Source organism: Salvia hispanica, chromosome 6 (genome assembly GCF_029641045.1).
Source record: "Salvia hispanica isolate PSC_SH4W2 chromosome 6, Shi_PSC_v1, whole genome shotgun sequence".
Classification (NCBI taxonomy): Eukaryota; Viridiplantae; Streptophyta; class Magnoliopsida; order Lamiales; family Lamiaceae; genus Salvia; species Salvia hispanica.
This window is the reverse complement of record NC_142697.1, coordinates 26,081,579-26,101,493: the sequence shown is the minus strand read 5'-3', so window position 1 is coordinate 26,101,493 and position 19,915 is coordinate 26,081,579. Positions and strand designations below refer to the sequence as shown.

The window sequence follows — 19,915 nt, the reverse complement described above, 5'->3', positions numbered from 1 at the left end:
TAATTTTAGTCTTTCATCAAATACTGTAGTATATAATTTTAGTTTTTCATCAAATAAGATTATTAACGATAAAAATATAATTCATGTATAAGCAATGTAAATTAAATTGATACTCTTTCCTGTACGTATGTGTTGGTGAGGGAGTTATGATTTGGATATACATACCAATCCCAACATTCTTGAAATTTATTGACGTAATATTTTTTGGTTGGTCATAAAGAATAACTATTTTAAGAGAGAGTAAATGTAAAACGGGCATAGATTTATTATTGATGAAGTAGAGAAAAACTATATGATTTGTCCCTCTTAAATTCTTAATCCACAAAATATTTTTTTTTCCCCAACAAAATCAACATGTGGAGTTAAGGATGTGACTGAGAATGGAGGTCCACGTATATCTTATTCACAACAAAAAAAATGAATATTTTCATACTAAACCTATTGAAGTTCAATATTTTCCTACGAATTTGAAGCTACGATATTCTAAAAGTAAATAGCAATTAGCAGGTGAGTAGTATTACTTTATGGTATACTAAAAAAATATAATTAAGGCCTATTTGACTTTTACTAAACTATTATTAACAAATGAGATTAACCCGATCAACTAGACCAAAAAAACACATAACAAAATTATAATCACATATCTAATTAAGAAAGTAAGAATTCGAGAAGGGTCCAGAACTAAAAGTCTTTGTCCAAAAACCTACCATAATGGGACTTGATAGTGGAAAATTATTAATCTTATCACAACTTTATGATTTGGAATCGGTGGCTTATTTTTCAATAAAATGTGGTCCATCTTTAATTATTTAATCTCGAGTCAAGCTTCATTTCCATGACAAAAAAAATGTCCAAGTTGGTTATAAGTTTTTCAACTTGTTTGGTGTCACACTCAATTAAAGCCTAGTCACATTCTTGATATTTAAACAACAAAATTGCTTTTGTAGTAAGCAATATTTTTCTTCTGGTGAAACTTTTGGACGAGTCGCTGATTCATAATACAATGAATTATTTCAAGAAAAGGAAAAAGGAATGGGAATGATACATTAATTGCGACAGTAGGATCTTGTGGGGGACTCTAAAATCAATCCACGTAATCATATTTATAAACAGATAAACTCGTTCTAATATATAAATATCTGAGCAGTGCCGACACAATTTTCCTATATATATGTATGTCGAATAAGAAGCCGTTAAATAATTAGACAAGTCATGTGCCATCATCAAAATAAACTAGCCACAAATATAATTAATGAGACAAGATTCAAAAGATGTTAATAAATCTATAATCTTACCATAATTGCCGACCGAGTTGTCACGATTTCTTTGGACTGTGTTTGTTTTGATGGATAAAAATATTGAGTTTTATGAATATTGTTCTTTTAGTGTAAATAGAGTCCATAATTTACAGTATTTAATCTTGGGATGATGACAAATAAGATTATTTACTTTTGAGTCTTGATCATCCCATCTTAACAAAATTAATCACATGTAATCTCAGGAACAAAGTCGAAAAAATTTATTAATAGGACATCTTCCAAGACAATATATTATAAATGGCCGATATCAAGCCAGTGATACGCTAATTGGGCACAGATACAGAAATGTATTAGACCATTGCTTGATTTATCAATTTAATTTTTTTGTTATTACTGCATAGTAATACTTACTGAAAACCTTCACTCTTGCAGCTTGTGAGATTGATGCAGTGAGATTTTAATTGCTACCAAACTTATCTAATCTCGGCAACCCTACGCTTAAACTCTTCTTTCATTCACTATTGTTGTAGCATTGCAATAACCATTGGTTGCGAGGAAAAAGTACGATCTTGATCACGATCATGAATACCAAAAACCACGTTGAGCATAATACAACAAGGTAGAAAAAAAAAAGCAGCCGATAAAGGAAAAATGACCTTTTACGGCACAACAAACACCAACCAACCAAAGCAAAAGGAGAAAACAGAACAAAAGCAACAAACACAGCATGTACTGTAGCAACCCGAAAACAAAGAAGAGAGAGAGAGTGATTTATTACATGGATGCAGCATTAAACAACACATGTATCGGGGCAACAATGAGTTTAAATGTTGAGAGAGAGAGAGAGCTAACTGGGAATTTGAAGTGCATACAACACAAACCGATAAAAGTGCGACGAAGGACCAAAAGATCAGCACTGGATTTAACAAAATAGATATTACAAAAGGCGCTAATAACTATTCTTCAAAAAAATTACATCTGATGTAAATTCTCTCATTGTCGTATTGAAACAGAAGTTCCTGGAAATACCTTTTGTGCAACAGCAGACCTGAAATCAGGAACTAAGAGCAGGCTTCACAAATATTTCCTAGCAAGGGCTCGAACTTTTGTATCAAAATGCGATGACGTGACACGGCTTCCAGGAAGGTAGAGAGGATTAAGAAGAGTCTGAAAACATTAAAACGCAGTTTGTCAACCATATATATGAAACAGGTCAAGACCAACAAAAATCACATGTTTACTGTTCAATTTCTTCTTTTTTGCGTTTAGTATAAAGGATCGGGAAGATGAAAACAGTTTATTCACATGAGGAAATCACTACCAATGAAAAATCAAGGTACACTTCCTCCATACACCATGGAATAAAAGGTGACAATAATATTATAACAGGTGTACGATGTGAAACATATGTAGGACAGCCAGAATCTACATATAAAGTGGAACTAGGCTGCTTTACTTAAGGAAAAACTAGTTGACAAATCTAATAAGCAGAATGCACCAACAAGAGAACAAAAATCCAACATAATTTATCATATCAGATTATAGAACATAACAGAACTTGCCTTAATATATAGCTCATGAACCTCTTGGAAGAAACTCTTGATTCCATCCTCATTACGAGAATCATGAAGCAGCATCAGTCGAGTATGTATAATGATTAAAGGTTAAGGAACCAAATACGTACTGAATTGTTATATAAAGGTCACCAAGATAGGATGTGGTAGTTCCCATCACAAATGATGATATGCAAGATAGGTCATTGGGAACTTGGTCAAAAGAAGCCAGAGATAAAAACTGGAAAACATCAAATGTAAATGAAATAGAAACATGGAATTAAGATATAATCAGGACAAATCATAATTAGCAAAACTCTCCATGTGGCAGCAAGTAACAAATATTGAAGCAGTAACAGAAATATGGATAGATTTGGCACCTAGATGAAGGAATCCAAAATAACAAAGTATGCATAGCTAAAAAAATATTCTAATACCCCAAAAGAAAGCTTACAGACATCTAAGATTGGAGCAAAAAAATCATTTGATCTCAATGTAGGATAAAGAAGTTATACCTAAACGGCTAAACCCAATATGCATAAGAAAATAAGGTTCCAGATGTAGAAACTGGTGTAGGAATAGCTCAGGCTAATCAGTTTAAGATCATAATATCAAGTGAAACACACTGTCACCCCCATCAAATACATCAAACAACACATTTCTGTAATAGGAGCTGATGATTCCAACGTTAGTACCATACAGAATCTCCATTTTCATTAATGAAGCTTATTATTTAAAATTATAAAATTCAATGTAATATTTGGAATCATATTCTATGCAACGAAGGTTTTAAAATCAGTATTCAACGCCCAATCATGTCAGGGAAAACATAGGAAAACACTACGCAAAACAAAAGCAGTTCTATTTATAACACAGGATCGGAACACTATACAATTTAATCTCCTCATTTCACATTTAATGTTACAATCAGGGAGGAGGAATGATTTTGAAGGTATACACAGATACAGAAAAATTAATATTTTCATTAGATCCAAAAAAAGTTACTCTTGGAAATACACATATAATAGTAAGCATTAATCACCATCATCATCATGATCTTATTTCTATCTAAGTATTCCCTGAAAATGAGATGCAAATCAATCAGACATATCAAATGAAAGGATATGACCAGCAGTCACGTAAACGGACACCACCAAGTCATTGAATCTGTCGATTGCTTTAAGAAACCTGATTTGCGAAGCATACAGAAAGTGCTAATCAATGCCAAAAACTACAAAACACACAATTAAATACAAAAATGTGATCACTCACAACCAAACCAAGAATGCATCAAAAAACTCAGCGAGTGGAGTGTAGATCTCACATTGCACTCGTAGTCCACGCCGCGTCCTGAACAATATCTAACGCGGCATGTAAAATGAACTGATGCTGATGAGCAGCATCCTCTTTCTACAATAATTCATCGCAGATTGGTGATCAGTACCCTAATTACACTCAATTTAGGTAAAACAGATGAGGAACGATCAAATCTAGGGACATAAACAGACATATAGAAGAACACATACTTTGGGTACGGTACCAACTTCAGCTTCGTAAATCGGAATGTCATTTTTGCTGACAATCATAAAGCACGCAGTACTCGCCATCGATCCCCCACTCCTCCTATTCGGTATAATTCCTCAGTGCTTCGAGATCGATCGTATAATTTGAAAGCGTTGCTAGAAAATTTTGAAACTTTTGCTGGCATTTAGATCGATTAAACCCTAATTTGAATTGGGTCCATTTCTGAATTTCGTAATGGGAAGGGTGCTTTTGTCATTATTGAATTGAATAGAGGAAGAAAAAAAGGAAAAAGAAAAAAAATAAAGGAAAACAAAAAAAGGGTGTTTTTGTCATTATTGAATTGAATAGAGGAAGAAAAAAAGGAAAAAAGAAAAAAAATAAAGGAAAACAAAAAAAAGCGCCGTTGCCGGGGATCGAACCCGGGTCACCCGCGTGACAGGCGGGAATACTTACCACTATACTACAACGACTTCGTTGATTACGATCCAATCGTTTTAAATAAAAAAAAAACTGAATTTGTAATTTAGTAAATCTGGTTTATTCTCTTTATTTCTTACTTGTTTGCTTAAAATTGTAATATAACAAATCTTAATTTTGAGAAAATTCATGTTCATGTTATAATGCACCTGCTTCTCGCTCAACCAATTTAAAAATACTAAAATTAACCAAGTAAATGTAATTGTGATACATACTCCCACCGTCCCACAAGAATACAGGGTACATTCCCTTTTTTAGTTTGTCCCACAAGAATATGCACTTTCTAAATTTGGAAATTTTTTCTCTCTAATGAGGTGCGACTCATTCTCCGCTACTTTTTCTTTATACATTTCTTTTACTTTACCAAATTGTACATTAAAATTTGTGCTCAATCAAAAGTGCATATTATGTGGGATGGAGGGAGTAGTTCCTAATATTATAATTTTAATTATATTTACCTATTATATTGATTTTAAGTATGATTTATAATTTTAAATTATTTTAAAAAATTAATTAATATTTAATAAAATTATATAGTACTATGTTCCATTAAATACCTGAATATGTAAAAATCTTAAAATTGGGAAGAATCTTGTTTTCAGAATTTTTCGCAGATTGATTAAAAATCAAAACATAATGCAATGTCCAAATATGAATTAGTATTATATAATTATGCATTATTATTAGATACTACTCCACTAAATAAAGATTTACGAGTAGGGGTGTACATAAAAAATAATTCAAATTAGAATCCTAACATCCTTCCAACTATATGTCGCCACGTGACATATATAAGCGCAACAAAACAACGTTATCAAGCAACAAACTTAGTGGATGACTTAAATGAGCGGATTGCGTAAAAGACTGTTTATATTGCATTAAATGCAATTTTTTTTTGCATTTTAGGTCATGATGCAAAAATAAATTGCATTTAATGCAACATAAACAGTCTTTTATGCAATCCGAGGTAATTCTTATGTGTCATCATTTCTTGCTTAATATCATTATTATGTTGCTTATACATGCCACGTGGCAGCATGTGATTTGAAGGATGTCGTGACTTTAAAGGTGAAAAGACACTAGTGCTTCCCTTATATACTCCACAATTAGTTGTGCACATTATATATATAGTAATTATTGTTATATTATTTTTTAACAATTTTCACGAAAATGAATAGACAAGTAGACGAAAATTCAGCTGAAATAATTTTTGAAAAGCAGAAAATTTTTAGATATACGCTCCATACTAAATAAGCATTGAGTTCATTCAAATCATAAGTCAAAACAACATATCAAAAGAAAATAGATTAACAATTCCTATAATATCTAATTTGGCACTAAACGCACGCAAACAAGATCTTCTTTTCCAGGAACAAGTGGTACATTCTCCTCCGTGTTTTGCATATCCCGATTTAACACAATGATCATTGCAATCTGGATAGTTTGAGCATGGTCCTTGAAGAACCTTTGTTACTTCGTCACGTGTCTCTGAAAATTATAACAAAAAGAAAGTCAGTTTAATAGTTCAAACATTTACATATAAAAATGATTAGTTAAAATAAATAAAGAAAAGATATATAAACACACTTGCCTGCAGATACAAGCTTGAGAGCAAAGACATGCAAATGAGTCCAACAAAAACAGCCATCATGATGCTAGAACCTCTTTCCGATTCCATTTTCTAGAAATTTAATTTTGAAATTGGCAGAGAAAATTTGTTTGAAATTGATGGAGAAAATTTGCTACTAGTTTTGCCTTTTATAACATTTTTTTTGGGTATAAATTATGCCATGATATTTCACACTTAAATGCAATTTCTTGTTATAATGGACATTTATTACTTTGATATTTAAGATTATTTGTCATGCCTAAACTGCATGCGTGTCTCATTTATTGTCCAATGGCTTTTAATATTAGTATATATATAAAAAAAAAGAGTAATTGACATAATCCTTTTATGCCATAATACTTTTTACTTTTAATTTCTGTAATAATACTTATTTTCTATTTATTCACTAATGCTAATAGATAAATAAAAAACTAGCAATCAATTTCTTAACAATAGATAAAACAATTAACAATATGTCTAATTCATCACTTCTCAGTTCTCACTCGTCACAGAGCAGCGACAAGATTAGTTGTTTTGATCATAAAATTACTTGACTCAAAATACATAAACTTGATCTTCCACACCCCCCCAATATGTTTATTATATTTTTTGAAATTGTGCCTAAAAAATATTACAAAGTCGAATTCAGAACAATAAACCACCACACTATTAGGAATGAATTTTGGAAAAATATTTTACCAATTTTTACTGATAAATACGTACAAACACTTTATTATTCAAACTATTTATTGTCCATTAAAACAATAACAAGTAAAATCAACATTCACAATATTCTGAATTAATTTAAAAATAAAATCATATTGAGCTTATGAATAATTTCATAGGCCGAGAATAAGAAATCATATAAAAAACAGTTGAATACGTTTATTTGAAAAAAAGTAGTACTTGTTAAAAATAAAAGTCATAAGAACTAATGTCAAGAACCATAGAAAACCACAAACTTGACACCAGATCTTCACATATACTATTAATAATGTTGCAATAAAATTTGGCATTAGTTATTATAGTCTACAGACAAGCAAAAGGACAATCTCAATCCTATCCTTCTTCACAACCAATCAAAATATAAGTTTATGCAGCATTACATTCTTCACCAGTTGAAGCTGATGGACTCCAAATTAGATCACTCTTGCACACTTATCTCCACACCAGGTGCATCTTCATGATGTTGTAGTGCTGATACATATTCACTTGAAAATGTAGTTCCAGTTTCCTCCGCATTTACTACAATCTGCGTAGGTTCGGATGGATATTCCGGAATCTTCAAATGCTCAACATCAGCTTCCAACATTTCCAAAACTTTATTCATGGATGGACGGGCATCTGGACTCATCTGTATACACCACAACGCAACTATTGTGATTTTACGAACAAGTTTGGTAATGGCGGGATTATCTTCATTTCCATCAACTTGAATATCTTTGCCCTCCTTAAAGCAATCATATATCCAATACGGAAAATACTGGCTGGAACTACCATTGTTCCTTGTCAAATCTCTCTTTAAGCTCACCATTTCCATAAGCAACATCCCATAACTATACACATCAGCTTTATAAGAGACTACACCAATACTTCTGTTGATCAATTCAGGAGCAACATACCCAATGGTTCCTCTAGGAGCAGTCATTGTCACCGCATTTTTATCCCTGGAGCATAACTTTGCTAGCCCGAAATCGGATATTTTGGGAATGAAGTTATCATCGAGGAGTATGTTATGAGGCTTGATGTCAAAATGAAGAATCTGGATGTCGCACCCTCGATGCAAATACTCAACTCCTCGAGCTATTCCAACTGCAATATCAAACTTGGTATCCCAATTTAAGGTATTCATTTTATCTCGATTCAAAAGGTATTTATCAAGAGAACCATTGGACATGAAATCAAAGATGAGAGCACGCTTGGAGCCTTGTGCACAATATCCGATTAGTTTTACTACATTCACATGGTGTATCCTTCCAATAGTAGCTATTTCATTCATGAAGTCTTTCCCATTTTTACTGGATTTTCCCAGCAATTTAACCGCTGCGTCATGCCCACTTCGAAGTTTTCCTTTGTAGACACATCCATAGCCTCCTTCACCTAGTTTTTCTCGAAAACCTCTTGTCATCCTTTTTATATCAGAATATGAATATCTGATTGGCGAGAGTTTGTTATCACTTTGGAGGTAGGATTCTATTGTGTTGTATGCGGATTGATGCCTTTTTCGAAATTTGCATATTAAAAGCCACAATGCCAAAGGAAAAATCGTAACCCTTGATGACACGATGATGAAGTCTGTCGTGTCATAAGATGATCAGATAATTAACAAAATATATCATTAAATACATACTCATTCTTCCACAATATTGGCAAAAGCAACAGCTATTCGTATGACTTAAAAATGAATTTATTTACTGAGATTTGTATTTCCTTCATCTTATATGGCGTATTCCTTTCCTATATGTTCAATTTAAGCAAGATGTTTTCTTTTTTTTTACTAATAATTAACTTAATTATTTCTCCGACTATATCATCTTATTTCTTATTTTAGTCTTTATTTAGTGGAGTAGTACTTTTTTCTTTTTCTTATTCTCTTTTCAACTTCCTTCTTCATCTTACTTTGCTATTTATAATTTAATTTATTAAACACCACTATCTAAATTGATATGCCAAAATAGTGAGTATAAGGTAAATATGTCTTTCAATCTTAAATTATACTCCTACTAAATACTCTTTCCATTTTGTTAACTGAATCATTTTTTTTCAGCACGAAGATTAAGAAGAAATATGTAATGTGTTAAGTGGAGGAAGAATGAAGTATGAATATAATAAAATACTACATAAGAGATAAAGAGAGGTATGAGACTTGTCAAAAATAGAAATGACTCAATTATTTTGAAACGTTACAAAATAGAAAAACAACTTAATTATGAAGGAATGGAAAAAGTACTTGGTTCCAATTCTTGTGCTTAATGAAACATCTTAGGGCTTCTTTGTATGACGGAATAGAATAAGGAGGAAACAGAATGGAGATGAAAATGGAATGGGGATTTCATTCTATTCTTATGCTTGGTGAATATACGGATTACAAATGGAATGGAATTGTGTAGTGTGAGCAAATTATGTGTAGTGTGTGCAATGTGTGTCGTGTATAGTGTGCATAGTGTGTGTAGTGTGGATTTTTATTAATAATTAAAAATTCTAAAAAATAACTTATTAGAAAATTATTAAATTGAATGATATTGAATTTAAATATAACATGGTGGGAATACAATCCTAATATAATTATGTTTTATAATTTTGTTAAATCTAAAATAGAAAGAAAAGAATGAAATGTAATGGAATGATCATTTCTTAGCTAAATGAAAGGAATGACTATTCTCACGTGGAATGGAATGATGATTATTAAGGAATAAAAATATCAATCAAATGAATGAAGGAATGAACACATTCTTATTCCATTTGGAATCACCATTCTACCACATGGAATAGTCATTCCATCCATTTTGCTAAGTAATGGTCATTCCATTCCATTTCATTCTCTTTCCTTGTTATTTTAGATTTTAACAAAATTATAAAATATATTTAAATTCAATATAACTCAATTGAATAATTTTTTAAATTTTTATGATAAAATTAAAATTTTAGAATTTTTAATTATTAAAATTATTTTCACTACACACACTTTACACACTATGCACCTTGTACATACACACTGCACAGATTACACATAATTTATCTACACTATACAATCTCATTTCATTTGTATTTTTTAGTGGCCTCTTGGTATGATGGAATAGAATGAGGAAGGAATGGAATGGAGATGGAAATTGAATGGACGTGGGAATGGAATTGTTAATTATGGAGCCTAAAATATCTCCTACCATATTTAGGATTTGTTTCCTTGAAGTATATTTCCTTGTGATAGATTTATTCCATAGAATATATTTCCTTATGGAATATGTTTCCTAGTTTGACTAGAATTAGAGCTCTCTATTTTGTTTATAACTAGAGGTGCCCCCTCATTGTAAAATCATCCTGAAATTATATAGTGAAATCCTTGGCTTGGCATCGCCCCCAAACGTAGATACACTTTCGTTGTGTTCATTCTCCTTTATATTCGTGATTGTCTGTGTTTATTTCCCAACAACTGGTGTCTAGAGCCTAAGGTTTAAGAGGCAGAAATCATGATGGGGATCGACGGGAAGATTGCTGTAGAGAAGTTCGACGGATCTGATTTCGGATTTTGGAAGATGTAGATTGAGGATTACCTGTACGGTAAAGATTTGTGGAAACCTTTAAAAACCAAACCCGAAAAGATGGAACAGGAGGAGTGGGAGATACTGGACAGGAAAACGATGAGCGCGATTAGGCTATCGCTGTCCAAGGATGTAGCGTATCACACGACTGCAGCAAAGTCGACGAAGGAGATGATGAAGATCTTGGAGGATATATATCAGAAACCATCAATGGCAAACAAGGTACATCTGATTAGACGATTGTTTAATTTTAGAATGCAAGAGGGAAAGCAGGTGCAACAACATCTCAACGAGTTCAACATGATTACTTCGCAACTGAACTTGGTTGATTTAAAATTCGCTGATGAAATTCGTGCCCTAATTTTGCTATTGTCCCTGTCTGAGAGTTGGGCTGGCACAGTGACAGCAGTTACTGCTGCAGAGACAAACCTGACAGTTGACAGAGTAAGAGATCTGATGATTGGTGAGGAAGTTTGCTGGAAAGAATCAAGATCTTCTACTTCTAGTTCAGTATTGAGTACAGAACAGAGAGGTAGATCGTAGGGAAGGCAAAATCGTGGAAGATCAAAATCCAGAGGAAGGAGCCAATCCAAGAAGGATCTGGATCAAGTTAAATGCTGGAATTGTGATGAGTTTGGGCATTTTAGAAATCAATGTGAAGCACGGAAGAAGTATAAGAATAAGTATCAGAAGGACAAGAAGACAGCAAACGCTACCATGTCTGATGACGAAGGCGAGTGATAAGGCTAATTTCATGAATTGGTTATAGGGGTAAAATCTGTAGTTTCTTGAGTCTAACAAGGTTTTGTAAGCCAGGTGTAGAGAAAAATGTCAGATCCAGGAAGAAAGAAGAAGATTGCCTGGAGAAGGAGTCTGGTAGAGAAAGTGAGCAGAAAGAAGAAAATTCACCAGACAGAGGAGAATTCTAGACGAAGGGCAGAATGGAGAATTCAAGGAAGGATCTAGAAGCTCAACTCCATCCTTATAAATAAGAGCACGCGACACGCATAAGATATACACTTATTAGCTCTGAGCTCATTTTCTCACACTCTACCCACACATCAAGGGGTACCAAATTTGGGGGGTCGGTTCGCAGTTTGATAATCGGAGTGCACCACCGTCTCTACGCGAGGCGAAGATACAATTTTAAGTTTTCTATCTTTAATTTCCGCTTCTGAATTTCCCAAGTCTTCGCTGTTCGAAGCTCGGCCTTATTTTGTTGAATCTCTGTTGAATTTGCACCTATTTAGCTATGGAAATCTATGTTATGTTTTCGTTTCATGTCTACGTTGCTTGCTGTTTTACTTTGGACGCTTTTCACACTTGATCTGAGTTGTTTGAGTTGAATGGTGTTGAATTGTGGTTGATCGGGTGAAACTTGGTTGGATCGTTGTAATCGGAGATGGGAATGGTTGTTGTCTGTTGTGGATGGCTTGGATCCGGAGCGGATGAAGCGTCCGATGCCTAGATCTGTTATATCCTTGCATGGTTTTGATGTTTAGTTCTGTTTTCTCATTTACCTCGTCTAAGTAGTAGTAGATCTGTTCAATTTCCTTAGTTAATCATAATCTGATAGTTTAATTCGGCTTGCTCTGTTTCGATTTGTTGTTTACCCTGTTTTCTGCAATTTGTGATTGAGAATCGTTGGAGAAGATGAAGCTAGTTGTTAGCTGAACCTTTAGTTAATTATTTTGCAGCTTTTCATTCGTACTTTGCTATTTTAGGAAATGGTCCCCACGATCTGTTCTTCATTTGTCTAGGCACTTTAGGAAAAATTATTCACTAGGTCAGGTAAAGTTTAATTGCTGGAGTCTTGTTCTGTTTGCATCTCTATGTTTGTCATGCATGCTTCCGTTTTGTTTTCCTAGGTCTAGCTTGTAGAATAGATCATTTACTTTCCCAAGTCTAGTAGTTAAATCTCAACCCAAAAAAAAAATGCGCGGCAGCAGCCAAAACAAGTGTCCAAAATCTCTTGCATGTTTTCTTACGCTTCCATCTCTGTGGGATTCGATCCCTACCTCCTTATACTAGTTTTTAGTACTGTGGGTTGAGGGTTTTGAAAAGCAGGGAAAGATTGTGTGCCCAACGATCGATGGTTTCAAAGGTTCTCTGAGTTCCTAAACCCCGTGATCTAGTGGATTCTCTGGATCTAAGAAGTCTGACTATTATGTACACAGACACACAGTAGACCCTCTTCCAGCGAGGCGCTGATCTTGAGTGTGAGTAGTTCGATGGAATCGTGGGTATTGGATTCTGGAGAGTCGTTCCATTCCTGCAGCAATGTGGAGATAATGGAAGACTACGTTTTTGGCGATTTTGAGAAAGTACATGTGCTGATGATGAGCCCATAGATATCGTGGGAAAGGGAAACGTGAAGGTAGCGACATCCAATGGATCCGTGATAAAACTGAATGGAGTTAGACACATTCCTGGATTAAAGAGAAATTTGATTTCGATTGGGCAGCTTGATGTAGAAGGGTACATGGTGACATTTGGCTGCAGCAATTGGAAGATTACCAAGGGAGCTATGATAGTAGCTCGAGGTAAGAAGGAGGGTACCTTGTATACCACAACTAACTCCAAAGATTGCATTAATCTTGCAAGTGAAACAAAAAATGCAGATTTGTGGCATTGTCGTCTTGGCCACATGAGCGAGAAAGGGATGAAGATAATATGCTCAAAAGTTTACTGTCTGGCATGAAAACTGTTGAAGTTGGCCTATGCGAGGATAGCGTGTTTGGGAAACAGAAAAGGGTGAGTTTCTCAAGGGGAGGCAGAAAATTGGTCCATAGTGATCTATGGGGATCAGCACCCGTGAAGTCCCTAGGAGGCTCTGAATATTATATGACATTCATTGACGACTTCACTCGAAAGGTATGGGTTTATTTTGTGAAGAGTAAATCCGATGCGTTTGATGCTTTCAGGAAGTGGAAAGCCCTTGTTGAAACTGAAACTGGGCTAAAGGTGAAGTGTCTAAGATCCGACAATGGAAGAGAATATGAACTTGCAAAGTTCAAGGAGTTTTGCGCCGAGAATGGAATTCGCATGGAGAAGACTTTGAAAGGAACTCCACAGCATAATGGAATTGCAGAGCGCATGAACAGAACGTTGAATGAACGAACAAGATGCATGAGGTTGAAAAGTGGATTGCCAAAGAATTTTTGGGCAGACGCAGTCAACACAGCTGCATTCCTAATCAATACAGGTCCATCAGTTCCGTTGGAGTTTCGGATACGTTTAGACAGGAAAAGAGGTGAATCTATTTTACCTACGTATCTTTGGTTGTGTTGCTTATGCTCATGTTAGTTCTGTTGAGAGAAGTAAGTTGGATGCCAAATCTGTTAAGTGTACGTTCATTGGTTATGGAGGCGATGAGATCGGTTATAGACTCTGGGATGATCAGAACCGTAAGGTTATTCATAGTAGAGATGTCGTTTCCAATGAACATGTATTATACAAGGATAGATTGGAGGCATCGAGTTTTAGCAGTTCTGAGCCCCAAGTAGTCGAGCTAGACATCTCAAACTCGAGTGGGAACAAGGAGAGTCAAAATGCTGAAGAGGTGCTTGAAGAATAATCAAGCACTCCATCACCTATTATTCCGCTGCCTAAACAGACTAGAGAGCGACGTGCACCTGATAGGTACTCGCCCTCTAATTTCTATTTGTTGCTTACTGATGGTGGTGAACCTGAGTGTTATGCAGAGGCAGGAAAAGGCCATGATAAACGAAGGTAGAAAATTGCCATGGATGATGAGTTTGCCTCTCTTCTCCTGAATGGCACATGGGAGCTTATGGAACTTCCTAAAGGGAAAAAGGCATTGCATTGCAAGTGGGTCTATTGAATCAAAGGTGAAGCTGATGGTAGCAAGCGCTACAAGGCTAGGCTGGTTGTCAAGGGATTTGATCAATGATATGGTATTGATTATACAGATGTGTTCACTCCTGTTGTGAAACTAACTACTATTCGTTTAATGTTGAGTATGGTAGTTGCAGAAAATCTATTGTTACATCAGATGGATGTAAAGATGGCATTCCTTCATGGTGATTTGGAGGATGAGTTCATGACACAGCCTGAGGGATTTGTAGTAAAAGGAAAGGAAAATCTTGTGTGCAAGTTGAAGAAGAGCTTGTATGGTTTAAAGCAAGCTCCAAAGCAGTGGTACAAGAAGTTTGATGGATTCATGATGGAGATTGACTATAAAAGATGCTACGCTAACCATTGTTGTTACTACAAGAGGTTTGACAAGAACTATCTTATCCTGTTATTATATGTTGATGATATGTTGATCGCATGAAGTGATCCAAAGGAGATGGATAAGTTGAAAAGGCAATTGTCTGAACGATTCTCCATGAAAGATCTTGGAGAGGCTAATCAATTTTTGGGCATGAGAATCGAGCGTGACGAGGTGGCAGGAAAATTGTATCTTTCGCAAGCTGCTTACATTGGTAAGGTTTGGAAAGATTCAACATGGATAATTCGAAGCCAGTAAGTGTGCCTTTGGGCAGTCACTTCAAGCTGTCGAAGAAGGAGTCGTCGAGTACAAAAGAAGAACGTGTTGAAATGAAGAAAGTTCTCTATGCTTAGCAATTGGCAGTATTATATATGCAATAGTGTGTACGAGGCCTGATATTGCACAAGCAGTGGGAGTAGTGAGTCGGTTCATGGATGATCCGAGTAAGCAACATTGGGAAGCAGTTAAATGGATCCTTAGATACTTGAAAGGTACTACATAAAGGGTCTTATGTTTCAATGGCAAGAATGTCGAGCTGGCAGATTTGGCGTCCAATGATCTTGATGGGAGAAGAAGCACAACCGGGTATGTATTTACTTATGGTGGTACTACTATTTCATGGACTTCTAAGTTGCAGAAGACCGTTGCTTTGTCTACAACGAAGGCTGAGTATGTAGCTGCGACGGAGGCAAGCAAAGAGATGGTCTGGTTGCAGAGTTTCTTAGATGAACTTGGGAAAGAGAACAAGAGTAACATACTCTACAGTGACAGCCAGGGTGTTATTTTCTTGGCAAGAATTTAGCGTTTCATTCTAGGACAAAGCATGTTGAGTTGAAGTATCATTACATTCGACACTTATTGGAGGTGAAAATCCTGCAACTTGAGAAGATACTTGGAAGTGAGAATCCAACAGACATGTTTACTAAGGTGGTGACCTTAGAGAAATTGAAGCTATGCATAGCTTCAATTGGCCTTGAAACTTGAAGAGAAGGTTAGGCGATGCTAAGCGGATGCAGGGATGAGATCACGAGGATATGGTTGTTTAGGAGTTGTTAGTCTCCAAGTGGGAGATTGTTAATTATGAAGCCTAAAATATCTCCTACCATATTTAGGATTTGTTTCATTGAAGTATATTTCCTTGTGATAGATTTATTCCATAGAAGATATTTCCTTATGGAATATGTTTCCTAGTTTGACTAGAATTATGGCTCTCTATTTTGCTTATAAATAGATGTGCCCCTCATTGTAAAATCACCCTGAAATTATATAGTGAAATCTCTGGCTTGGCATCGCTCCCAGACGTAGATACACTTTGTATCGAACTGGGTAAACAATTCGTTGTTTTCATTCTCCTTTATATTCGTGATTGCTTGTGTTTATTTCCCAACACCATTCCATTCTTATACTCCTACTTGGTAACCACAAGGAATACAAAAGGAATGGAATTGTTATTCCTTGATTGATTCCATTCCTATGTTTGATAACTACAAATTAGTATAGAAATGGAATGGAATGGAATAAAATATGAATAATTAATATGTTGATTCTACCAAAAAAAGCACTACACACACTGCACACATTTCACGCACTACACACACTGCACACATTTCACACACTACACGCACTACACATTTAACACACTACACATTTAATACACTACACATTTTACACACTACACACTTCACACACTACACACAATTCACACACTACAAACACTACTCACATTTCACACACTACACACTTCACACACACAATTTACACACTACAAACACTTCTCACATTTCACACATTTCAAGCATCCTATTTTTTTATTTTTTTTCAGCTTTTAGATTTTTTTTATTCAAACCGAACCGAATCGAAAAACTGAAAATTTTCAAAAGTTTAAACTGATTCAAACCGAAAAACTGAACTAAATTTGAAATTTTAGTTTGTGTGAAGTGTGTGTGTAGTACTCCATTCGTTTCATAGTAGTAGAGTCATTTCATTTTGCGCACTCATTTTGAAAAAATAATTATAAATAGTTAAAGTGGAGAAAAAGTAAAATAAGAGAGAGAATAATGTAGAGAAAACTCTTCTCTACATTATTCCATGTCTTACTTTACTCTCTCTCCACTTTAACTATTTATTACTCCCTCCGTCCCACTTAAGATGACACGTTTTCCTTTTTAGTTTGTCCCAACTAAGATGACACATTTCCTTTTTTGGTAACTTTCTCTCTCCAATTAATACACTCAACCACTTTTTCTCATTCTTATTAAAAATCGAAAAAACACACACAAAAACACACAGCAACACACAAAAACACACACACAGCCAAAAAACACACACCAAAACACACACAACAACACACACAGCAAACGCACACACACACACAAACACATACACACACAGCAACACAAACTCACACACACTGAAATGAACTCACACACACTGAAATTGAAATGCAGCAACACACACACACAACAACACAAACTCACACACACTGACATGCAGCAACACACACACACACATCAACACATACATATGGCAACACATTCACATATATGTACACACACACAAGCACGTGTGCACATATATATATACACACATCAACAATACATACACCACATATGCACACACTCATTTACGTGTATAGTTCAACTTAATATGATCCAAAATATTTGACAAAAATATTTTTAAATAATTTTTTTTTTATAGAATCAACATATTAATTATTCATATTTCATTTCATTCCATTCTTATATTATTCGTAGTTACCAAGCTTAGGAATGAAATCAATCAAGGAATAACAATTCCATTCCATTTGTAAAGCTTACATTCACCAAGCACAAGAATGGAATGGAATTGTCATTCCATTCCCACCTTCATTCCATTCCCTCCTCATTCCATTCCATCATACCAAGCATGGCCTTAGTCCTTACATTCTCCAAGCACAAGAATGGAATGAAATCTCCATTCCATTCCCATCCTCATTACATTTTCATCTCCGTTCTATTCCATCCTTATTCAGTTCCATCATACCAAGAAAAGTGGGAACAATTTAACTAAGAATTGATCAAGAGTATTCAATATATAAAACATAAATTAAGAGCATACCGATGATGATTAGCGGGTTAGATAGCAAGGCCGCTGAAAGCACACCGAGTACACATGTAAGCAAACAAATGAAACAATAAATATAGTAGAAATATAGTACTGTATAAAATATACATGCTGGATTTACATTCCCTCATTCTACGTTCAATTGATCAAAAAAGTGTCAACCGATCTTGTCGCCATGGAACAATTAAGAAAAAATGTTATTATGATGATTTTTCCGATAATTTGTCCAATGATAACTTGAAATAGTAACTAGTTAGTAAATACGAAATTAAGAGCGCACCAACGTATAGAGGTTTAGCTGGTAGAAGGCCGGCGGCCAACGTAAGAAACACTGACGCTATAACAAAAACCAGTATTAATACAGCACAGAATCCACAGATGGTGAATAGAGGTGGGCTCACAGCTGAACACAGCAAACCTGCAAATTATGTTTTTCAAAAGCCTGAGTTTTTTTTTTTTTTGTCTTGGTTGCTATCATAATTAAAATTGAAACACACATATGTAATGAAGAGCTTACACAGAAAGACCACAAGCCATGCGATAAGCCCTCCAGATCCTAGAGTAGTTGTGAGGAGAGTCAGGACCATTTTCCAGCATTAGTACTAATATACATACCGTATATATATGATCAGTTACAATGGCATTTTTTCATACTTACCCAGAATCATAATAAATCTTTTGGAGATTACATAAACAGGGTTGACGGTGAATTCAAATCCATACAAGAGGGCCTCATGGATTTCCGAAAGCGAAACGTTGCTCAAATTCTTGAAATCCCCGAATGTCATCACCATTACACCTGCTTTACATGTGTGTGGCATTTCTGAGACCTTCATGCGCCCGACCTTGACATAAGCATATGTATGATGATGGGATGAATTAGAGCCACAGTGAGCAGTGATATCAGTGAAAATAAGGGAAGAATTGCTCAAGCGGTTCGGACAGCTTATGAAGTTAATAGGGAAAGGTTTATCATTATTATACGGATCGGTAGGATAAACCGGGATTAGGTCAGGATTGGCATAAGGATAAGGATAGGTGAAGTTGTGTGTGTATGGGGAATAGGTGGGGAACGAGCACATGTTGTCTTTGTTTATGCTAGCATCGACCAGCCTGATGGTGGAGTTGTTGAACAAAAAGTGTTTGCTGTAGTTGATTGCTTTGACATAGTATTTGTGAGAGTTAAGGGAAAGGGAGGTCACATTATTTTCACATGCTAATTCGAATCTTGGATTACCGCACTTCTTGGGGTCGCCCTTGAGACGGAAAGGGTAGCCGATATTGTGAAGGTTGCCGCAAGAAGAAGGGGTGCATTTGGCATCACTAGATTCAAACAAACTATGGAGAGGGAGGATCATCATGAAGAGGGTGAGGAGGATGAGGTTTTGAGAATGAGTTGTGATCATGGATATACTGAATTAATGAATTGTTGGTGATGAAATAAACCATGTGCAATCCAATATATATACTTGGATGAGATAAGCTGGAGCATGTTTTGGGTGGACATGATTTAGTCTTAAAAGTTAAAACCAAACGCCAAGCAAGTCATTATACAACCTTCATTACCACACACGTCAATGTTTTACTCTTATGAATTTTGATAATGCCTATAAACTCATTTTGAATGTATTTAAATTCGGCTATAACCGAACCGACAGAATAAATAATGTGTATGTCGCGTCGCGCATACTTTCCAATATTCATGTAGCTAGGCTGCCAATTTTTGGCACCCGACACGAATTCGCACGAAATTAATGGGTTTGGGTCAAAGTTTATTGGGTGTGTATCCTTTCGGGTCGACCCGTTAAGAACACGAAAATTTCGTGTCAGATTCGTGTCATCCGTTAAAAAATAATATTATAATAGTATTATTAATTTTTAGTATTTTAAAAATGATA

At 35.2% G+C, this 19,915-nt stretch overlaps 2 protein-coding genes and 1 non-coding gene across 5 annotated transcripts; all 3 read right to left on the bottom strand.

Annotated features, from left to right (window-relative positions):
* Positions 1–2,010: 2,010 nt before the first annotated feature.
* Positions 2,011–4,582, bottom strand: LOC125203880 (uncharacterized). 2 transcript variants are annotated; one of them, XM_089060291.1, is made up of 6 exons: positions 4,339–4,582; positions 4,137–4,222; positions 3,940–4,000; positions 2,822–2,908; positions 2,289–2,426; positions 2,011–2,175 (listed from the first exon to the last, which is right to left on the bottom strand). In XM_089060291.1, the coding sequence occupies exons 1-5, from the start codon at positions 4,417–4,419 to the stop codon at positions 2,334–2,336; spliced, it is 408 nt and encodes a 135-aa protein (XP_088916417.1). In that variant the 5' UTR covers positions 4,420–4,582; the 3' UTR covers positions 2,011–2,175; positions 2,289–2,333. The 2 variants fall into 2 exon arrangements, with proteins under 2 accessions (XP_088916417.1, XP_088916416.1); XM_089060290.1 differs by having other exon boundaries at positions 2,011–2,426; positions 4,339–4,581.
* A 152-nt stretch (positions 4,583–4,734) lies between these two features.
* Positions 4,735–4,806, bottom strand: TRNAD-GUC (transfer RNA aspartic acid (anticodon GUC)). The gene has a single exon. It is a non-coding gene; the product is annotated as a tRNA-Asp (tRNA).
* Positions 4,807–7,371: 2,565 nt separating this feature from the next.
* Positions 7,372–19,430, bottom strand: LOC125208183 (LEAF RUST 10 DISEASE-RESISTANCE LOCUS RECEPTOR-LIKE PROTEIN KINASE-like 2.4). Of its 2 annotated transcripts, none has more exons than XM_048107764.2 (5): positions 18,676–19,430; positions 18,535–18,573; positions 18,298–18,435; positions 18,012–18,044; positions 7,372–8,717 (listed from the first exon to the last, which is right to left on the bottom strand). In XM_048107764.2, exons 1-5 carry the CDS (start codon positions 19,421–19,423, stop codon positions 7,567–7,569), a joined length of 2,109 nt encoding a protein of 702 aa, XP_047963721.2. In that variant the 5' UTR covers positions 19,424–19,430; the 3' UTR covers positions 7,372–7,566. The 2 variants fall into 2 exon arrangements, with proteins under 2 accessions (XP_047963721.2, XP_088918146.1); XM_089062020.1 differs by having other exon boundaries at positions 7,372–8,234.
* Positions 19,431–19,915: the final 485 nt, after the last annotated feature.